Source organism: Lissotriton helveticus, chromosome 6 (genome assembly GCF_964261635.1).
Source record: "Lissotriton helveticus chromosome 6, aLisHel1.1, whole genome shotgun sequence".
Lineage (NCBI taxonomy): Eukaryota > Metazoa > Chordata > Amphibia > Caudata > Salamandridae > Lissotriton > Lissotriton helveticus.
Genome location: NC_136067.1, coordinates 602,240,707 through 602,261,825, shown reverse-complemented (window position 1 = coordinate 602,261,825; position 21,119 = coordinate 602,240,707). Strand labels below are relative to the sequence as shown.

The 21,119-nt window shown below is 48.3% G+C and overlaps 1 protein-coding gene across 1 annotated transcript in view; it reads left to right on the top strand.

Moving 5' to 3' along the window:
• The window catches only part of LOC144762794 (CD109 antigen-like), a 771,981-nt gene that overhangs the window by 739,835 nt on the left and 11,027 nt on the right, over positions 1-21,119 (top strand). The window contains exon 32 of the mRNA XM_078648064.1: positions 867-969. Within this exon, the coding sequence (XP_078504190.1) occupies positions 867-969 (103 nt within the window). The remainder of the gene's footprint in view (positions 1-866; positions 970-21,119) is intronic.

Here is a 21,119-nt window from a genome sequence, read left to right as displayed (position 1 = left end):
GCAGGGGCTCCTGGAAGAGCGAGTCCCTGCCGCGCTTCACCCCTGTCGATGTCTCACCGCCTCACAGCCTGCAAAGTCCACCAGGCACGCCCCCCCTAAAGAGAGAGCCACGCAGCGGCACCCGCGCAGCGGGTGCGGCAAGGAGCAACGTCCGTAACGGGGAGGACAGGCTCAGGGCTCCAGCAACGCAGGACAGGACAATGGTCGTCAGGTAAGCACTCCTGTGCAAAAGGTAGCGTGTTCCCGCTTGTTCCCCGGGATGGAGGCTCTTTAAACACTCTCACTGCCGGGCGGGGGGCGGGACTAGCAGGGGGCGCTGGCCGGATGTTGGTAGGCCACGCAGGGACTCCTGGAAGAGCAAGTCCCTGCCGCGCTTCACCCCTGTCGATGTCTCACCGCCTCACAGCCTGCAAAGTCCACCAGGCACGCCCCCCCTAAAGAGAGAGCCACGCAGCGGCACCTGCGCAGCGGCACCCGCGCAGCGGGTGCGGCAAGGAGCAACGTCCGTAACGGGGAGGACAGGCTCAGGGCTCCAGCAACGCAGGACAGGACAATGGTCGTCAGGTAAGCACTCCTGTGCAAAAGGTAGTGTGTTCCCCTAAATCAATTAAAGACCTTTCTACACACAGGCGTACATACATAAATACACTCTCTCAAACCCACATTTTAATTCTATTAAACCTCTTTAGATAACAATTATGTTCTGGAGTAATTCATAATTTAACAAACTACTATTCCTTTGTGTGACATTGGCTTCTGTGGTGGTTGGTGCCAATTTCAAATCGTTAGCCTGCCAGTGATGAATCTAGTTTACAATGAATAATATGGAATTTAATATATATACTAAGCTGTTTATTTTCCCGCAGCTAAATCAAACAAAGGTTTGTGTGGCCGTTCCAGCAGTGAGAGACTCAAAAGTGGCGTACACCCAAGAAGCCTCAGTGTCTGTAGTTGACTACTATGAACCGAGTAAGTATAAATCGTCATACCTCTGCTGTGTTATGTAATCATATCACTGTTCGTGAAATTACTGCTGATTTTCTGCCCCAGAATCACATTTCATAATGATATGTTTGTGCTGTCTGTAAGCGAGAAAAAGTTTCCCCAGAACCGCCCTGGAATACAGGTGAAGTGAACGATGCTGATTTGGTTTTTTATCCAGCTTGTTTATAAAATGTCATAACTTATGCGCCCCTCCCACCAAATCAAGTAGGTAAAGCACAAAATAAGACACATTTGTGAATAAACTTTCCTTGTACCTCTAGACCGCATTCACTCAAATAATTCTCTATATCTCCTCCATTTTACTCCTCAATCCTCTGTCAGTCTTCTAAATCTTTTCATTGCTGTCTCTTCACACTCACCTCTCGAATGATAAATAACTTAATGAAATGCATTCACCTTATTGTTTTTGCGGTCTAACTACAGACAGCTTTAGCTATCTACTCCAGACAGCATTATTAGTAATGCATCTATACATCATGTAGTGGACTTCGTGTTTGCTCATGAATGGATGGTATCAGAACCCCTTTCAGAGGGACACGGGGCACGCAGGGGCTACTGGGACCACCAGTGGTGGTGGAGGCCTTTTAATTCTGATGTTGCAGGCCCTGACCTACTATGGATCCTGAGCAACTGGGCTAACTACCCCTTGTACACTTAACTCTTAGTGGCGTCTGCGGCCGAGTAGTCAAAGGGTCCGTCAGAGGGAAAAGTGTAGCTAAGGCTTAGTGAACACAACTGAAACTCCAAGCAAACTCAGTAATGTCAATAAGTACATTTTCAGTGAAATACTTGTTTTTATATTAAAAATAAGTATGTTACTTTATGCATTCAAAGAAGTAGTGTGCCATTCCTAAGCAATAACACAATCCCCTTTAGCTCAGGCCGTTATCGTTTATCTACCAAATCCCTGTCCTACCCTCTACCGTAATGTGATTAGGGTTATTTCCCATTCACTGGTGACCGCATGCAGTGAATGCTCACTAGTAGGCCTTAATCAAAAATCCACTCTGACTATTTAGGAAACAGTCAAAGGTGCCTATGGTGCTGCAGAACCTTTGACAGCAAGTCTCCAGGGGCCCAACAGGCCCGAATCAAGTCTTACCTGCTCTAGCAGCACAAAAGCATTTCAGCAGGAGCCCTGACTGCAGGCACTTGCAATGCTCCAGTCCTGCTGGGTCGAGTCAGTCTCCATGCGGGACTGGTGGCAGCACCTGGCAGGCACAGGCTTTCTCCTGAGAAGAATGGTAAGTTCAACTTTTCCCCACATTGGGGAAGTAGTTGATCTTCGTGCACCCAAATGTGGCTCAGCGACAGAGCAAAGTCCTCTCAATGTCCTCTGAAGTCCATTGGGCAAGTCTCTGTGCTCAACTTAAACCTGCAGGTCGCATCTCCAATTTTCCTGGGCTACAGCCCGAACTAGGCAATACTCTGTACCGACAGCCCCTCCTCGCATACATGGTCACTGCGGTACCCGCTGGCAAAGCGTTGACCTCTCTTAGGCAGCCTCCTATACTGCACCGGCATACAGGGTCGCATTGAGGTGCACACAAGTGTTGCCACTTTGTCAGCTCAGTCACTTCTGCTGAGGACCCCTGTGGCATACGGAGTCACCACTATGAGGCGGTACAAGCTTTGCACAGCACTTGATACACATCTAAGTCCACTGCAGCCCTCTCCTTGCATACAGGGTCACCAATTCAATCCTTTAAATAGACAATGATTCATTCAATGCACAGCCATCTCTGCATACCTTGCACTGGGATTCCTCTCCGCATGGCTTCCCATCAATGTCGCTGCCAGCAAAGCTCTCCTCTGCCTCACAGGGCATGGACTTGGCAAGCAGGCAGGTGCTGGTGCTCCAGGCCAGGTCTTGATTTCCCTTTGTGACATCCCTACAACCAGGAGGATACTAGCAGGCCATGGCCCCCATTCCTGGTCACAGGTAGAGCTATCAGCCCCCAAATAGCCCGTCTGGCTGCTTGGTAAGTTTTGGGGTTTCATTTCCAGACACCAAAGGTGATTTAGAGTCTAGGTTTTTAAAGTTTAATGTTGGGGTTCTGCTTCTTTTGAAGTGTATACTTTTTTCTCTTTTCTTCCTTTTGAAACGCTGTCTGTCACAGCAGGAAAGACTCTGAAGCTGACAGTCCCACAACATAGGCCTTGGGAGTAACTAGAGTTCACACATGGATCTCAGGCACATTGATGTCTGCATCAAAAACTTAACTGTGATCGCCCAGCCCTGCTCCATATGATTCCCTTATCAGCCCCATCTTCTTCCTGAAAAGTGTCCACGCCTTTTCCTTGTTATCTATCAATGCGCCAAAGAGAACCCTTTTGAAATGTGCAGGGAAGGGTCTCTCTCTCTCCCCTTTCTTCCAGTGAGTCCCACCCAGCTAACAAGAATTCAGCAATAAACAAATCTGTCTGGAGGATTCCTCTAATCATCATGTCTGCCCCAAACGGGTCTGTGCTTTCTAAAATGAAACGCAGTATCCTTCATGTAATGTACTATTGCTGGTGTGATCTTCAGATTTCCCAACAATCATGCTGGCATATAATGTTAATATAGATTATACAACAATCTGGACAAATGAGAGGGACTGAAGTGGCAGTGGAAAGGGAGACATGAATGCGGATTCATAGGTGCATTAAGTGAGAGAAACACAACATTTTGTAAAATAACCAACATTTTGAGAACTTTCAAAACAGGATGAGGGAGTGTGTGTGTGTGCTTTTATCAGTGTATTCAAGCAAAAATACCAGGTGAAATCCAACCAACACATCACCATACCCGACTGAAAGCATCTGTAAACAACTATTCATCAGAAAATACAATTATTAGTGAAGGTGTAACACCCCAAATACACTCCTTAAAGCTACATCCCTGATTGCACCCTTCCAAGAAACACATACATCCAAAGCAGAATTACCATGCTTGTGCTGTGCAGCACTTTACCCCTAACTGATGTAGGCCAAGGGTGAGTTAAGTACACAGCAGCATAACTTTTACAAGATGAGTGAGCCTGTAGACCTCACTCTAGTGACACAGGATGAAAAGGGCCTATTCACTCATACTGATCACTAGGCAGTATGCTGCTACAACGGTGCTTGTGCTTCTTAACTCCTGGTGAAGTCAATAGCCTTCCACCAATATGAGGGTAGCGCTTTTGGTGCCACTTCCAGTCCGACAAGATTGCAATCTGGGAGACAGGCCTATGTCATGGCGATCTGTGTTTGCCTATGAGTACAAAATCATTAGGGATCCAGACAACAGAACAGGATTTTTTTCTCCACCAGTCATGACTTTATTGAACTCATTCTTAGTCAATTATCAGGCAAAAACAGTGGAGCCCCACGATGTACACCAACAGAAAATATTGATGAAGCATAACATTGATGCGCTAAGAAAACTTCAGACAGAATATTGTTCACTTACATTAGGATTTGTTTAGATTTGACCCTGACAAGGAGAGTACTCGGACGGACATCAGTGGCCTTTATCGATGATGTTTTTATTTTTTTACTTTATTTCTTCTTAAATTTCCTCTGTGTTGTATATACATGTCTCGTCGTAAAACAGTAATGGAAATATCAGTAGTTCTTAGAAGAGATATCACATAATTTGTGCATGCTCTACAGTATGTCCCAGTTAGTTCAAGTAAATCTGATGTGGAAAGTTCTATCGTATTCCGCAGCGCTAATGTGGCATCAAGTTGAGTCTTGGTGACTTTTAGTGTACACCCCCTTTTTTCCCATAATGTTACACCCTGTTCATTGGGAGGCTGATTGTATGTTTGATCATTGGGTATCAGCCCTCACGCTCCTTCAGGTAGTCTCTCAGGGGCTGCCATATATCCCTAGGTCTAAACTTGGGTGGCTGGAATTCTACAAATATTTCACTATTAGTGTCACAATACATCATGCCTTTGATCCATTGTTCCAAGGTGGGGCTCTGTTTACTTCTCCAATTCAAGGCTATTTTTTCTCTTTGCCAGCAGCAGAGCCATCACCACAAACTTGCGTGACAATTTAGGTACACTGGTGACATGTCCCAGAAGTGCCACCAGTGGGGAACTTGTTAATTGCAAATTTGTAATTCGTGCAAGTTCTGTAAAGATGGTGTTCCAGTGTGAAGCAAATCTATCACAGGTCCAGGACATGTGCGCGAAGTCTGCAGGGGTGGTATATGCTCTCCACAGGAATTTGTAGTGTAATATCTTATGTCAGTGGTTATAAGACACCAATTTGGTGTACGTGCAACATTCTAACCAGACCTTATCCATAAGTGGATGTCCGAGAACCGCCTCCCATGCTGCCCTCAATCTGGTGTCGTGCATTGGTGTAAGTGCTAAGCATGCGTGGTATAGTCTAGATATGAGGTGGTCTCTATTAGTGTTGGTGATGAGCAGTGTGAGTGGTGTGAAACTGTCCGGCTCTAACAGGTATGTTGGTATATTTTCCCTGGGGGCTGTGTGGATGCTAGCTAGGATGAAGTGATCTATGTAAGGGGCGTCTTGGAGACGAGGGTCTTCTGTTCGGGAGAATGCATGGCCCCAGGGAAAAAGGTCCCCAAACGTGTGCTGTGCATATCGTCAGAGGGTACGTTGCACAATCGGCTTTAATGTGAAGGGTAGCCATAGATTCACCATCAATAGAAGTGCAGATGAATAAATTGTCATGCCACCTGTCTTTTTCAATAATATCGTCCATGCCCAGCATGTAGTGGACACAGTTTAAACATCACTCCAGTCCTGTGGCAGTCCAGCTGGCAGGAGGGCCTCATCTTCATAGGGGCTACTAGTTCCTTCTCCAGCTTGGCATGTAAAAAAACTGGCATCCAGGTGGTATTAGTTTTGTGAGTAATTACACTGCGCCACTAGGTACTATGTCCGGAACTTCAAATACCCCCTGTTCATATGGAAGGAAGAGTGTGTTCCAACTGATACAAGACTGTTTACCCCCCAAAATGAGACATGTACAAATTGTGCATATGTAAACAAAAAAGGCATTTGTCAAGGGAATGGGGATGCTGTTGAACAAATAGAGAAGCTGGGTCAAGACCACCATTTTGATAATAGTTCTGTGCCCTGCTATGGACATCGGGAGGCGAATCCACAGCTCCACCCTGGCACCAAGCTGGTGTATCGCTGGGCTGTAGTTCAGCAGCAGTATCTGTTCTCTATACCAGTGTAAATAAATATTTCGCCTCTGCCACACACCAGGCTCCGAGAACCCACCACTGTCCGACAACAGTACAGTTAGAAACTCAGAGCAGGGGTACATGTCCTAAACCATGCAGAGGACTTGTCCATCCCAACACACGCCACTTCCAGATCAGAACTCCTCTAACCAACTCCTAAGATTTGGTGGTCAGACCAGTAAAACCGATGGGAAAGTTCATCAGCATTTCTGTGACTCAATCCGGTTTTGTGCTCCACCACAAAGTCTAGTCCCTGCAAAGAAATAGACCAGCTCAACAACTTGAGATTTATAGCCATAAACCATTTCAGTGGCTTATAATCTGCTTCCACCACAAACTTAGTCCCAATTTAATATAGGCAGAACGTATGCAAGGTCCACTCTATGGTCTATGGCAAAGCACTCCTTTTCAATAGCTACCCTGTTATGCTTTTTGGGTAGTAATCCCCTACTACTGAAGGCTACCGACTCTCTACCTGCTTTGTCGTTGTGTATAGATCAACTGACTAGCATTGTTCAAAACCGCTTGTCATGCATTTTAACTAATTGAATCATTATGATGGACTGAAGAGTCTTGGTGTTTTCAACCTCGGTGAGTCAATTAAGTGTTTTAAGTTTTTGCGGTTGATCACCAACATACTAAAGAGCTTCTTTAGCATGAATTACAATTTGAGTTCAGGGGACATTCACTTCGTTTCATGTAATGGGCATGTGAATAATTTTATACTGGTATGTGTACAGTCCAAACTGGGGTGGCAAAGTGAGCTAAAAAACAATGATGGATTCAAGCCAGATCTGTGACTGGGGGTGAGTGTTTAAAAAGTTTCAGTGATCTGTCCATCATTTACTTGTGTTTGTGATATTGGAATAAAAGCATTTAAGAAACAGTTAGGGAGGAGCTTGGCGGGCGTCCGAGATGGCCGCGTGAGCACAGCGCTCCCCGGACCCCCGCCGCTCCCGGCTTAATATCCTGCTTTAATCCTGATTTTTTTGTGAGGATTCATATAGAGGACGTTGGGCTGATCTACCTGGACCTTTCAGAAACTGATTTGGACATCGGGTGCCTGAATTATGTTCAATTGAACTTTTGGGCTCCGCCCTCGAAGTGCGCCCGGGACTGGGTGAGGTTCGGTGGCCGTCTTGGAGTTGAACAACAACGGCAGGGGGATTGGTCTTGTGGGTCCCCTTCTTAAGTTTCGGTTTCGTTTCTGCCTCAGACTGGGACATTGGTGAGAGGGTCGGGCCGGAGCTGCGGCCGGGACACGAGTTGGTTGTCTGGCCCTTGGCTGCACTGTTCCTGGAGTGGGCTGCCTCTATCCTGGTGATACCCCTCTTGTAGTCCTTTGGTCCCGGGGCCTCCATTTCTGGTGCCCGGTCCGTCGACCCTGGTGGCTTTACTAGTGACGCATCTTCAAAATGGCGGGCAGAGGGGACCGAGAGACGCGCAAGACGAAGACACCTCTGCGCGGGGGACCGGTTCAATCTAATGTTATGGATCGTTATACCCACTCTAAAGGGTCCCCCGGAGCTGCCCTGCCCGGTCCCATTGCGTCCGACCACGTAGTGGATGCGTCGACAGAGCCCTCTTTGCAGGACATCATGGGCGCCATTTCTGGCATGAGGGAATCCATAGGCCAACAGTACGAAACCTTGGCCCACAAACTTGACACTGTGGCAATTGAGGTGAATTTGATTCGGGCCGATCTCTCCAAGACGAACGAAAAGGTGAAGTCGTTGGATATCAAATCATCCAGCCTCACGACGGACGTCTCTGATATTCAGACGGAGATTGGCAATCTCCGTAGGGTGAACGATTTCATGACCCGGCGCTTGGAGGATTTTGAGAACAGGGCCCGTCGCTGTAATGTTCGCGTGGTTGGTGTGCCGGAGAATCCGGAACCCCACTCGGTTGATCTCCTGGTTGAAGACCTCATCCAGAACCACCTTTCTCCGTCTGGCCTTAGTAAATTTTTCACAGTGGAGCGCGCACATCGTGTTCCGGGTGGCCAGGGCAAGCCAGGCGCCCCGCCGAGACCTATTGTTGCAAAGCTTTTCCACTATAGAGATCGGGACGCTATCCTGCAGGCCTCGCGGGTGAAGGGCCCGGTGGCCTTTGAGAATGCCACGGTGAACTTTTATCCGGACTTTTCCCAACATGTCCAGAAGCAGCGTATGGGATTTCGTCGTGCCAAGAAGCGTCTTAGAGACTTGGGGATGCGTTACGCAATGCTCTTTCCGACCAGGCTGCGGGTGGAGTATAATGATCGAACTTTCTTCTTTGATCGGCCAGATGCTGTGAATGACTGGCTGGACTCCCTGCCTCATCGACCTCCTGAGACTGAGTCCGAAGCCCACCCGGGCGGTGCTGAAGGTGGTGTAGAGAGCTGAACATTTCATCTTTGACTGGTGCCTTGTTTTGTATAACTTCTCCAGGGATGTAAGCCTGTGTTCCTCTACCTCACATGTGTTTTGATGTATGATCTTTTTCTCGTCATTGGTTTGATCGGGGGGTGGGTGGGACGGAGCCTTTCCTCCTCCGGGGTCTTTGTGTAGAATAGGGGTTCTAGGGCGACAGGCACACTGCAGGTGGCTTTTTAGCTTTTTGCAGGGGTGCAGGGTGGGGGGTGTTTTCTTGTTCCTTGGGGGGTGGGGGGTTGGGAAGTTCGTTGTTTGTGTGTTCTGTGTTCAAGGCGACTTTATTCTGTATTTGGACTGCTTTTTATGGTCATGCTCATTGGTGGGGGGTTTGGGCTTTTTCGGGTGGGATGGGGGGTAGCGGGTTGAGATTTGTTTCGTGGAACGTTAACGGTCTGGGAGATTGTATCAAACGAAGTGTGGTGTTGAAATGTATACGACGTTTATCCCCTGACATTGTTTTCCTGCAGGAGATTCATTTGATAGGCAATGTTTGTCATGCAATGAATAGGTGGGGCTATCGCCTCGTAGCACATTCGGGGTTTACCTCGGGTTCCAGGGGTGTGGGTATCCTTATCCGAGCTTCCCTCCCCCTGGCTATTGATGATATTATTCAGGATGACCGGGGGCGGTATGCTGTTCTTGTGGGTCGATATGAAGGCCGTGCCCTCTCCTTATTAACTGTTTATGTGCCCCCCGGCTTGCAGACTTCTACCTTTTCAGATTTGGGCCGTGTCTTGTTGGACCTCCCTGATAGTATTCTCTTTCTGGCTGGTGATTTTAATTCGGTGGTCTCCGGCCTACACGATCGCCACCCCCCTAGGGATACCCCGGCGGCTCAGCAGTGGTTGGGTGGATTTTTGGATACCTTTGGCCTGGTGGATTGCTGGAGGCTTTTGCATCCTACGCAGCTTCAGTACACCTTTCACTCTGGGGCCCATGGGAGTCTGTCTCGGCTGGATTATTTCCTGATGCCTGCGGCTCAGTCCCCAGCGGTGCGTGAGATTGTGCATCTGCCCAGGGGTATCTCTGACCACTCTCCGCTCTGGCTTCGTTTTGAGGTTGGGGTGGAGGCAGTGGGCCGGGTGGCCCCCATTAATCCGTGGTACCTTACCTCCCCCGAGACCCGCACCCTTTTGCTTAAGTCCTTGGACTCGTATTTTCTGGATAACGAGGGGTCGGTTTCCTCTGCTGTGTCCCTATGGGAGGCCTTTAAGACCGTGATTCGTGGGCAGGCCCTCTCCCTTATTGTTGAGGCTAAGAGAGCGAGGAATAGAGAGGTGGTTGATCTTGAGGGGGAGATTTCTGCATTGGAGGAGGGTTTGGAATCTGGTGTCACGCCTGAGAAGCTCCATGCCCTGGGTCTGAAACAATTTGCTTATAAGTCCATGGTCACAGATGCCGCCAAAGTGATGTTTCGGGAGCAACAGGGACGTTTGTATGATGTGGGTGACAAAGCGGGTAAATTGCTGGCATGGCTGGATAAGAAGGAGAGAGCTAATCGTGTGGTACCCGTGATTCAGTCTGCGGGTGGTGTGAGTGTAACGGACCCGATTGGAATAGTTGACCGGTTTGCCGATTACTTCCGTGTGGTGTATACCCCTGTCTCTGTGAGGGATGTGGTTGACTCTCGCCTTCTCTTGCGTGATATAGCCCTGCCCATTGTTTCCGATTTAGACCGTGTGGCGTTGGACTCCCCCTTTACGGTTGACGAGATAGCTACTGCCATCCGTTCTCTCCGTTCGGGCAAAGCATTGGGCCCGAACGGGTTGCCAATCGAATTGTACAAGTTGCGTCCCGATAGGGTGGCTCCGTATCTTCGCGCCATGTTTCTGGAGTCCCGGGAACGGGGTATTCTCCCTTATGATCAGAGACTGGCCACAATAGTTGTCATCCCCAAGGAGGGTAAACCACGTGATCTTTGTTCCTCCTATAGGCCCATATCCCTGCTAAATGTTGAACCCAAGGTATTGGCGAAACTCCTGGCATCCCGTCTCTTGACGGTCATTAGTGACTTGGTCCATCCGGATCAATCTGGATTTATCCCGCATCGCAGCACGGCTCTGAACCTACGTCGTCTTCACGGCGCGGTCGCGAGGGCGGGGCTTCTGACGGAGCCGGCCATTTTGGCATCGTTGGATGCTTCCATGGCCTTCGACACGGTGGAGTGGCCTTATCTTTGGGCGGCTCTTGAGAAATTTGGTTTTGGGCCTGAGTTTATTGGTTGGGTCCAGTTACTGTACGCGGAACCTCTGGCGCAAGTAGTGGTGAATGGTAGGGTCTCGGCTCCTTTCGCCCTTGGTAGGGGTACCCGTCAGGGATGCCCCTTGTCTCCGTTACTGTTTGCTCTCGCCTTGGAACCATTGGCTGCTTGGCTCCGGTGGGAACCTTCCCTCAAGGGGATCCGCTGGTCTCCGGACTTTGAGGACCGCGTTTCGCTTTACGCGGACGATATCCTTTTATATCTCACCTCCCCGCGTAAATCTCTGTCTGTTCTGTTTGACGTTCTTGCTTCCTTTGGAGCCAACTCGGGCCTTGTTATTAACTGGACCAAGTCCTGTGTATATGTTCTTTCGGGTGTTCTGCCCCCCTTGCCGAGCAGGCTTCCTATTCAGGTGGTCCAATCGGGTTTCAAGTATTTAGGGATTTTTATTACGTTGGACCCGACGCTCCGCTTTGAGCGTAATCTCTTACAACCGTTGCTTAGATTGCGCTTGGATGTGGCCCGTTGGCGTAAGCTTCCTTTGTCTCCTCTGGGCAGGGCGGCCCTGTTTAAAATGATGTCCTTGCCGCGATTCCTTTACGCGCTCCAAAACTCCTATGACGCTATTCCTAAGACCTATTTCCAAGAGATTGAGAGTCTTCAACGGCAATTGATATGGGATGGGCGTCCGCGTATCGCACTCGCAAAGCTCACCATCCCTTGGTATGACGGGGGCATGGCGCTCCCCGATATCAAGCGATATTACTGGGCTTCCCAGTTGTCTGCCATTAATCACGTGATGTTTTCCCCGGGTCGTAATCCTGCATTCGAGATGGATAGACTCCAGCTTCCGGGTGGGGACTTTACTAGAGCGCTTTATTCTCGATCGGCCGGGCGCCATCTTGTGGGCCCATCCAAGATCGCAGTAACTGTATGGCGAGCTGCGAATGTGAGTTTGGGGTGGGAGGATCGCTTGACGTTGGCGACGCCGCTTTATGCCTCGGAACGTTTGGGCGGACTTTGGTCTACCAAGGGTTTCGACCGCTGGGATGTGATTGGGATTTGTAAGCTGGGTGATGTGTGCTCGAACGGTTGTGTGAAGTCGTTCCAGGCCCTCCAGGCGGAATATGGTTTGAGTGGTAGGGAATTTTTTCGCTACCTGCAGGTCCGGCACGCCCTCGCCTCGGTCTTGGTTCCTGATGAGGCCCTGCCTGAATCTTCTCCCCTCGAGGACCGTGTCCTTGATGGGCATCTTCCCGATAGTACTATTTCTCTGATTTACAAGAAATTGATCAATAATCGGGCGGACTTATTGGTCCGACTTCGGGAGGCTTGGGTTGGCGATGGGTTGGAGCTGGACGACGAGGATTGGCAGTCGGCACTCTCTTCTCCCAAGGAGGTGGCCATTCCTGCCCGTCTCCGTTTGGTTCAACTTAAGATTCTTCATCGAGTTTATGTCACGGGTCCGCGTCTGGTGACGATGGGCTTTTCTTCGGATGGGCTATGTAAGCGTGGTTGTGGTTTGAGTGCGACCTTTTTACATATCCTGTGGGAGTGCCCGGTTGTAGCGGCTTACTGGACTGCTGTGCTTGAGGTGATGGCTGCTGTGACGGGTGTGGCCCTGCGGCCGGAGCCTAGACGATGTCTGTTGAATGTGTGGGAGCCCACTGACTACTCTGTGGCCCAGACCAGATGGGCTACCCTGGGTTACATGATTGCGAAGCGGGATGTTGCGCAACTCTGGGGCGCTTCCAGGCCCCCTGAGGTCTCGAAGTGGGAAGACAACATGGACTGGTCCATGTTTCGTGAGAAGACGGTTTATGTGGCCAGGGGCAGACCCAGGGCGTGGACGAAGGTTTGGGGCCAGTGGAATGATTATCGTGGGGATATTTGCACCCCTCCCCTTGTAGGCACAGCTGAGATTGTCCTATCTCCCTAGACGAGCGTTCCCGGAACCTTTCCATACGGGTTTTTTTTTTTTCTATATTTCCGGTTCTCCCCGCTGCTCCCCTCCCCCCCTCCCGACTTGGTTGGAGCCTCTGGGCTCTGGGTGTGTTCTCCTGATCGTGGACCGTCCCCTCCGTTCTTTGGGCTGACCTTAATTATCGTGCATTCGCCTTTTAGTGTTTGTTATTTTTTTGTAAAATAAAAAATTTAAATTGCTCTGTGATATATGTAGAGTAATGCTTTGTGCTCGAGCTGTGCCTGACCACGGGTGTACATTTCTATTTCATGCGTTGTGCCTTGTTATTAGCGGCCAGCCCGTGAGGTTGTAGGCCCATTCTTGTACTTTTCTATGCTTGCTCCAATAAGGGTTTTTGAAAAAGAAAAAAGAAAAAAAAAAAAAAAAGAAACAGTTAGAAACTGTTAGGCTCCTCACTACTGCGCGCTGCGCTTTGCTTTAACCCCTTCCACGCTGATGACGAGCTGGGCTCGTCATGAGGTAGCCTCCTGCTACGCTGATGACGAGCCCAGCTCGTCACATAACATGCGGTTTTAAAAATCTCCGCGTACGAGCGGAATTCCGCCCGCACGCATGCGGTTAAGACGCCTCAGGGCTTTTAATTATTCCCGTTTTGTCGCATTATTTTTATTTGGTTTGGGACTACATTTTACCTTGTTTTTAACTTCACCTCCGCATTGCTGCACCTTAAATGTGCCTGCACCGCTATTTTGGCGGATTGTCCTTCGTGCTTTCTACTCTGGTGAGCGCCATCTTGGGGGGAATTCAGGGAAGCTCACGCCTCACTCTGCGCTCTAGCAGTCAGGTGGACTGGCTAGAGCCCTACTAAAACTCGATATAATGGCGCGCAGCGTGTGCGCGCTGCGTGTGCGCCGCAGTGACGCCGGAGTCACGCCAGAGTCCAGCCCGTCTGCGCCCATCCGCGCTAAGGACGGGCTGGACGGCTGGTCACTGGGTCGCCTCGAGGAAAAATCTACGGCTGTCAGGTACTCTAGCCATGACCTGCTTAACTTAAAACCATGTCCCATGTCATTTTAAAACCTCCCAGGAGGCCTCCTCTCACCCTCTATGTTGCGGGTGTTCTCTTGAGGGCTCAGGGGGCTCCAGCCTTCCTCCGTCACCCCACCCATTGCGATACTTTACTAACAAAAGTGGCAGTACGGTGAGAGAAGACGGCTTCCTTATCAATGCACGCTCGCTAATCAAGCATAATATCGCTTTTAAAGAGTTTGTGCTTGATACAAAACCCTTGTGGGTATTTGTCACCGAAACGTGGGCAAAGGATGCTTCTGGCCCAGACCTTGTTGAGGCAGTTCCAGAGGGCTATTTTTTGGCGCGGCTGGATAGAATAGGCCGGGTAGGAGGAGGGTTGGCTATCCTCTATAAAGATAGCTTTCATTGTCATACCCTAGCTTTGTCGGATCTTCAGGATAACTTCCAGGCCCTGTACTTCTCTCTAAAGGGCGTCTTCGAAATCCCATTTAATGGGATCCTGATATACCGTCCCCCCGGCCCCAGAGCTGATTTCGGACAACAACTGCTGCGTATCCTTGAATCCTATTTTGGCCGCGAACATCTAACCGATTTTGGGAGATTTGAATTATCACTTAGAGAAGTTGGAGGCTAGTGATACTCTCTCCCTGTTGGATGCCCTGTCCGCCTGTTGGCTGAATCAGCTTGTGAGAGGTGCCACCCATCAAGCGGGCCATACGCTTGATGGGATCTTCTCCAATGATGGTAGGTTGGCTGTAAAGGACACCTTTCCCCTCTCTTGGTCGGATCACTTTGCTGTACCGTTTGAAATGACCTGTCCGATTGTTGTCAGGAACGAAAAGATCCCGAATAAAATGGAATTACGGAGGAATTTTAAAAATATCTCTAATAGCTCTCTTACCCCCTGGATTTCCAGTATGTCCATCTCTCAAGAGGAAGACGTTCATCTGGCGGTCTCGCAGTTTGAAAAGGCCGTTACTATGGCATTTGACGAACTGGCTCCTGCCCGGTTGCGTTATTCGGCGAGGAAAAAACCTTCGGCTCCGTGGTTCTCTGAGCACCTAAGACTCCTTAGGCAGGGAGTCAGGAGACAGGAGCGTCTCTGGCATACCAGCTGGGATCTAAGGGACAAAGAGGCGCATAAGATCTTATTGAGGGGCTATAAGGCAGAGGTAATAAGGTTGAACCAGGAATATTTTACGGCTCTCACTGTCTCACTCTCCTCCCCGAAAGAGCTCTTCAAGATTGTTGACTCTCTCACATCCCTGCAGATCCTGGACCCTGTTATTACCTCTCAGCAACTTTGTAACAACATAGCTCTTTTCTTTCAGACTAAGATCGCAGATATTTATTCAGCCTTAGAGCTGCATAGGACTTCTATTACTGTGCCCTCTGTCCCCTCTGTTGCTGCACCAGTTCCTGTTGAGAACTTTTCCTTGGGGCGCCTTGCCTTCTTTCCTCCTCTTTCTCTTCAGAAATTAGAGAACCTCCTGAATAAAACTAGGTCTGGCTCCCCATTAGATGCCTGTCCGCTTAAGATCCTCAAGCAGTGCAGGGAATCTCTCCTGCCCCCTCTTGATGAGATTATGAACAGGGCTATGAGGGACGGCATCTTCTTATTTATTTATTTATTTATTTATTTATAGAGTTTTGTATAGCGCGAACAAGACCCGTGGGTATCAGAGCGCTTCACAAGAAGGATAAATTACATACATTACGGTAGCATTTCAAACATAGGTATACAAGAATATAAAGGTCAAAACCAATAAGCTGTAAAGGGGTTATAGGTAGGAGTTCATCAGCCTATACAATTAGTGTAAGGAGGTGAGTGAGGTAGTGTTGTATAGCAAAAACAGTGCAAATATCGTGGGATAAGGGGGATTATAAGATAAACATGAGTAAAAGGTTTGAGGCGATAGGCTGTAGGGGGGGTTATAAGTAAGAGTTCTTCAGCCTATCTCATTAGTATGGGGAGGGGAGTGAGGTAGGGTTGTATAGCATAACATTGCAAATATCATGTGTAGATAGCGTTAAGTCATAGAAAGTATTTCCACATATCCAGGATCCTAGGCACCAAAGCAAAGTGAGGTAGAGGGTATATCGTATTGACTGAAAGATATGGGTTTCGAGTCCCCATGATTTTAGGTAGTAGTGACATGCGTGGCCAATGTATAAGCACGAAATCAGTCTGTTAACAGATAATTGATGTTCAAGAAGGTCCAGTCAAGGCCGTCTCTTTTTGATGAAGATATTCTCAACGGTAATCAGTACTCATTCTTAAGAGAGGTATTTGCTCATCATGTGGTTCTTCAATTCGCGTTTAAATAATATCAAGTTTTTAATCTTCCTGATGTTAGGGGGTAGTGAATTCCAGACTCTGGGGGCGGCTCCTGAGAATGCTCGGTTGTAGGTCTTTTTCTTACGGAAGAAGGCTGGCCTCAGTAGCAGTTCTTTAGCGCTTCTCGTTGGTCTGTTGCTTCCCGATAGCTTAATTTTCTTGGCAAGGTATCTCGGCGTGTTGAAGTGAACTGCTCTGTGGGTGATACAAGCAATCTTCATTTGAATTCTGGCTTCATAGGGTAGCCAGTTTAGTGTCTTCAGGTGAGGGGTTATGCGGTCGAATTTCCTCGATCCCGTGATCAGTCTTGCCGCTGCATTGAGACAGGCTTTTAGCGGTGCTATGGATGTTTTGGGTAGACCCGCTAACGTAGTGCAACCGTATTCAATCCTTGAAATAACTAGGGATTGTACAGCCAGCTTTAAGTCCGTCTTTGAGATGTACGGTTTCAGTTTTCTTAGATAGTTCAGATGGAAGCGGGCACCTTTGGCCATTGAGTTTATGTGATCTTTCATGTCAAGGTTCTCATCCAAGGTAATTCCAAGTGATTTAGCTGACTTAACTAGGGTAGGGGTGCAGTTCAGTGCTGTCACCAGTTTCGTCAGTTCCTTAACCTCGGGACGGTTCTTTGTCGATGAAATTAGCAGGAATTCTGTTTTATGGGCATTTAGTTTCAAATGGTTCGTGGATAACCATTGTAGGGCTCTCTTTAGTGTCTTGTTCATTAGGTCAATGTCAGCACGGGAGGCGATCTTTATGTATATCTGCGTGTCATCTGCGTACATGTGATAGGGTATCTGTGAGCTCCGAAGGATCTCCGTGAGAGGTTCAACATATAGGTTGAATAGATCTGGGGATAACGTTGAACCTTGTGGGACCCCGACGGCAGTAGGACAAGGCGATGAGGTCTTTTGATTGACCAGGAAACGTTGAGTCCTGTTCTGCAAGAAGGATCTAAACCAATTCAGCACCATACCCGACAGGCCCATCCTTTCTTGTAGCCTGTTCATCAGCATTTCATGATTTACTGTGTCAAATGCAGATGACAGGTCTAGGAGAATCAGTAGGCATGCTTGATTTCTATCAAGGGCTAATAGGGCGTCGTCCACGATATGTAGGATCGCAGTTTCAGTACTGTGCCCAGCTCGGAATCCAGATTGGCAGTCATCTAGTAGTGAGAACTTAGCGATGTGTTGGCTCAGTTGACCTTGTACGCATTTCTCAATGATTTTGGCTAATAAAGGTATGTTGGTCACTGGTCGGTAGTTGTTCGGGTCATTTGCATCTGCTGTAGGTTTTTTGATGATGGGCACAACCTGCCCTGTTTTTAGGCAGTCGGGTAGAGTCCCTTGGGTCAGTGAGGCATTTATTATCTCAGTCCACATCGGAACTAGGGTATGGCTAATTGTTCTTACGCACTTTGCCGGTAGAGGGTCTTGATAGTGGGTGTTCGGTCTGATTTCCATTAGCGTTTTGGTGATCTTATCTTGGTCATAAAGTTCGAATGTGTCCCACTTTGCCTTATTTTTTGTTTGTGAACTCTCTTTTGGCTCCTTGGTCTTTTTTGTAGGTGAGGTAAGGGTCGCGATATTCATTGCAGCAGTTGCGAGTTCCTCTTCAAGCAGTTTGGTTTTCTCCGTGAAGAATGTAGAGAATTCCTCACAACTTAAGGGAGTTTTTGGATTCTCGTGAACTGTTTTAGCTAGCTTATTCGACTGTTGTTTTAAGATCTCAAAGAGTTTCCGAGGTCTGTTCGAGGCATTGTCAAGTTCGGCTTTTATAAAATCTTTTTTGGTTTTTAGTATCTTCTTGTTATATTGGCTTCTGGTATTCCTGAGGGTTATCAGCTCGGGAGAGGAGGGATGTTGTCTCCATTTCCTTTCGACCATTCTCAGTTTGCGCCTGTCCTCATTTAATGACTCACTGAACCAAGGATTTTTAGGTTTCTCGGATACTCTTTTCAGTGTCTGTGGCATGGTGTCATTGACGATATTTCCTATTGAGGTTAAGTAGTGCTCAGTTAACTCACTGACATTCAGACTGTTGTTGGGTGGCTTCAGGGTTTTCTCACACCTTTCCACCAATAGTTCAATGTTAGCCTCTTTTGTGTCTCGGACCAGTTTTTTGGCCTTGCGGGGTTGTATGGTCTTGCCCTTTTTCATTGTGGTTATCGCAAAGGTTATGGCGTGATGGTCGGACCAGTCACACGGGTCAATAGATAGTATTGAAGTCTCTTTATTCCTTGAGATAATCCAGTCTAGGGTCCCTCCTTGTGAGTGAGTGGGAAGTGAGCAAGCTTGTGTAAGGTTTAGCTCGATGAGGAAGTCTTTAAGTGAGTTAACTAGTTTGTCCTTGCCGTCCTCCCAGTGGAGGTTAAAGTCACCAAGGAATATGTTGTGGGCATCAGGGTTAGAGTTGGTTGTTATGATCTCCATGAGTTGCTCTGAGAACTTTGCGTTATCTCCAGGAGGGTGGTAGAACGCATGTATGTTGCATCTTTGGTTGTTTGCTGATCTTATATTAAGACCCAGGTATTCACAAGACTCTAGGGGGTCAGATTGGAATTGGCTGACCTCGATCTCAGACCTGTGGATGCACGCTATCCCTCCTCCCACTTTCTTAGGTCTGTCGAGTCTGACAATGTTATATTGCGGAGGAACTAGGAGATCTAACTTAGGTGAAGATGATTCCCTGAGCCAAGTTTCAGTAAGGAAGGCCAGGTCGATTTGTTTGTTAATCATGAGAGCAGCTATGTCGGATGCATGTTTCGTTGCCGAACGACAGTTTAATAACAGGCATTTCAGGGGTTCGTGTGAGTTCGGGCCGCTGCCAAGTTCAGATTCAGTTGATGTACTCTGGACGTGTTGTAGGTTGTTGAGGATAGCTTTCCTGTCGTTCTTTCTGGGCAATCTATTGGAGTCAATGGGTACTAATTTGATGCTCTCCTCTCTTCCATGGACCGGTTGTTCATAGGATCTGAGTAAGGCCAAGGCTTCTGCATTTGGTAAAGGATCGGTTCTGTTTGGTCTGTTGAGCCTGAGTACAACATTCTGGATATGTGAGACTTTAGTGTGGGTCCCTACCGTCATCTCCCATATTTTTTCAATTGTCTGTGAGAGTTTCGACGAGACTTGTACCAGGTTACCTACTATTTTCTGGAGCTCCTTAACTTCATTCTGGGTTCGTGGAGTTACCTTTATTGCAGTAGCCCTGCTTCTCTGTGTTCTACTTTTTGGTTTTCTCCATGATTGGTTCGATAACCCCATGCTACGCCATGCTACGCCATGCTACCCCATGCGCAAGCATGGCGCGGGCAGTCTAGGCTAAACTCGGAGGCGATGTGTAAAGCATTTGCGTCAGCGCACGACAGCAACAACATACTAGGCACACCACAAAAGAGACTCCACACAAGGTTATATTAAAATAACTTTTGTTTTACTCAGCAATGGAAGAGGGAAGTGGTAAAGCCTTTGCTTAAGAAACCATCTCTCGACCCTGGGGTATTAAAGAACTTCCGCCCGATCTCACTGCTCCCTGCTCCTGCGAAGATGCTTGAAATCCATCTGAATAAGCATCTCGCGGGCTTCATGGAAAGTTCAGGTCAGCTGGATTACTCTCAGCATGGTTTCAGGAGGGAACATAGCACCGAGTCGGCCCTTACCATAGTGCTGGATAACATCCGCACCCGTGTTGATAGGGGCCTGACCACCTTCCTGATCCTGCTAGACCTCACTGCTGCCTTTGACACCCTCTCTCCCTCGGTTTTAACATCTCGCCTGAGGGAGATTGGGGTTGAGGGGTCTGCCCTGCATTTGCTGACCTCTTTCCTTGACCAGAGAGAGCAGAGGGTGAAGTTGGGGGATTTCCTATCTCCATCCCTGTCTGTGCATTGTGGGGTCCCTCAGGGGTCGGCACTAAGTCCGACCCTTTTCAACATCTCTGTGACCCCACTTGCCAGACTCATTAGATCTTTCGGGACGGAGGTAGTTTCCTATGCCGATAACACCCAGATCCTCGTCTCTCTCTCCCAGCCGGCCAGCACGACTGCCTCCAATTTTAGATCTTGTATGGAGGCAGTCGCTCAATGGATGATTCACAATTCATTGAAACTAAACGGGGAGAAGACGGAGGTCATGGTGTTCGAAGGAAAGGAAGAGATATGGTCGGCGAACTGTTGGCCGGACTCACTGGGTGCTTGTCCTGTCCCTGTCACTTTGGCCAAAAATCTATGAGTTCTGATTGACCCTACCCTCAGCATGCGTCAACAGGTCAATAGAACAGTTTCAACCTGCTGGGGTATAATCTATGTACTGAGGAAAATTAGACACTATCTCTCTCAGCAGGCGAGAAAACAAGTTGTGGTCGCACTCATTGGCTCCCGTCTGGACTATTGCAATGCGCTGTATGTGGGACTAAATAAGGGTCTGCTGCAGCGCTTGCAGGTGGTCCAGAACGCGGCGGCCAAATTTATATTAGATCTGCCCAGACGTGCATCGGCCACCTCCGCCAGAAAATCGCTACACTGGCTCCCCATTGAAGATCGGATTATTTTTAAAACCCTGTGCATCACCTACGGGGCCTTGGCCAGGGGCAGTTCTACTGGGATTGGGTCCATCCTGTCCCTCTATAGCCCCTCTAGGAACTTGCACTCCACCAATAAATTCTTGTTATCAGTTCCACGCACCCGTAGAGCTAAATGGGGGGGCAAAGCTTTTTCCACTCTAGCATCTAAGTCGTGGAATACTCTCCCGGTGGAACTTAAGTCCCTTCCCACCATGCAGTCATTTAGAAAGGCTCTGAAAACCCGGCTTTTCGCAAAGGCATATTTGTAGTTGTGTTCTGCCTTTCTGTTTTTGATTTGTTTTGTTAGGCGCCTTGATGCCTTCGGGTTTTAGTTGCGCAGTATAAATTTTATTTCATTCATTATTTCATTCATTCAGTTAGAACAAAGTCCAAATTGTTTAGTACCTGAAATTCCCTATCAAGGTAGTGCATCTCGGGAA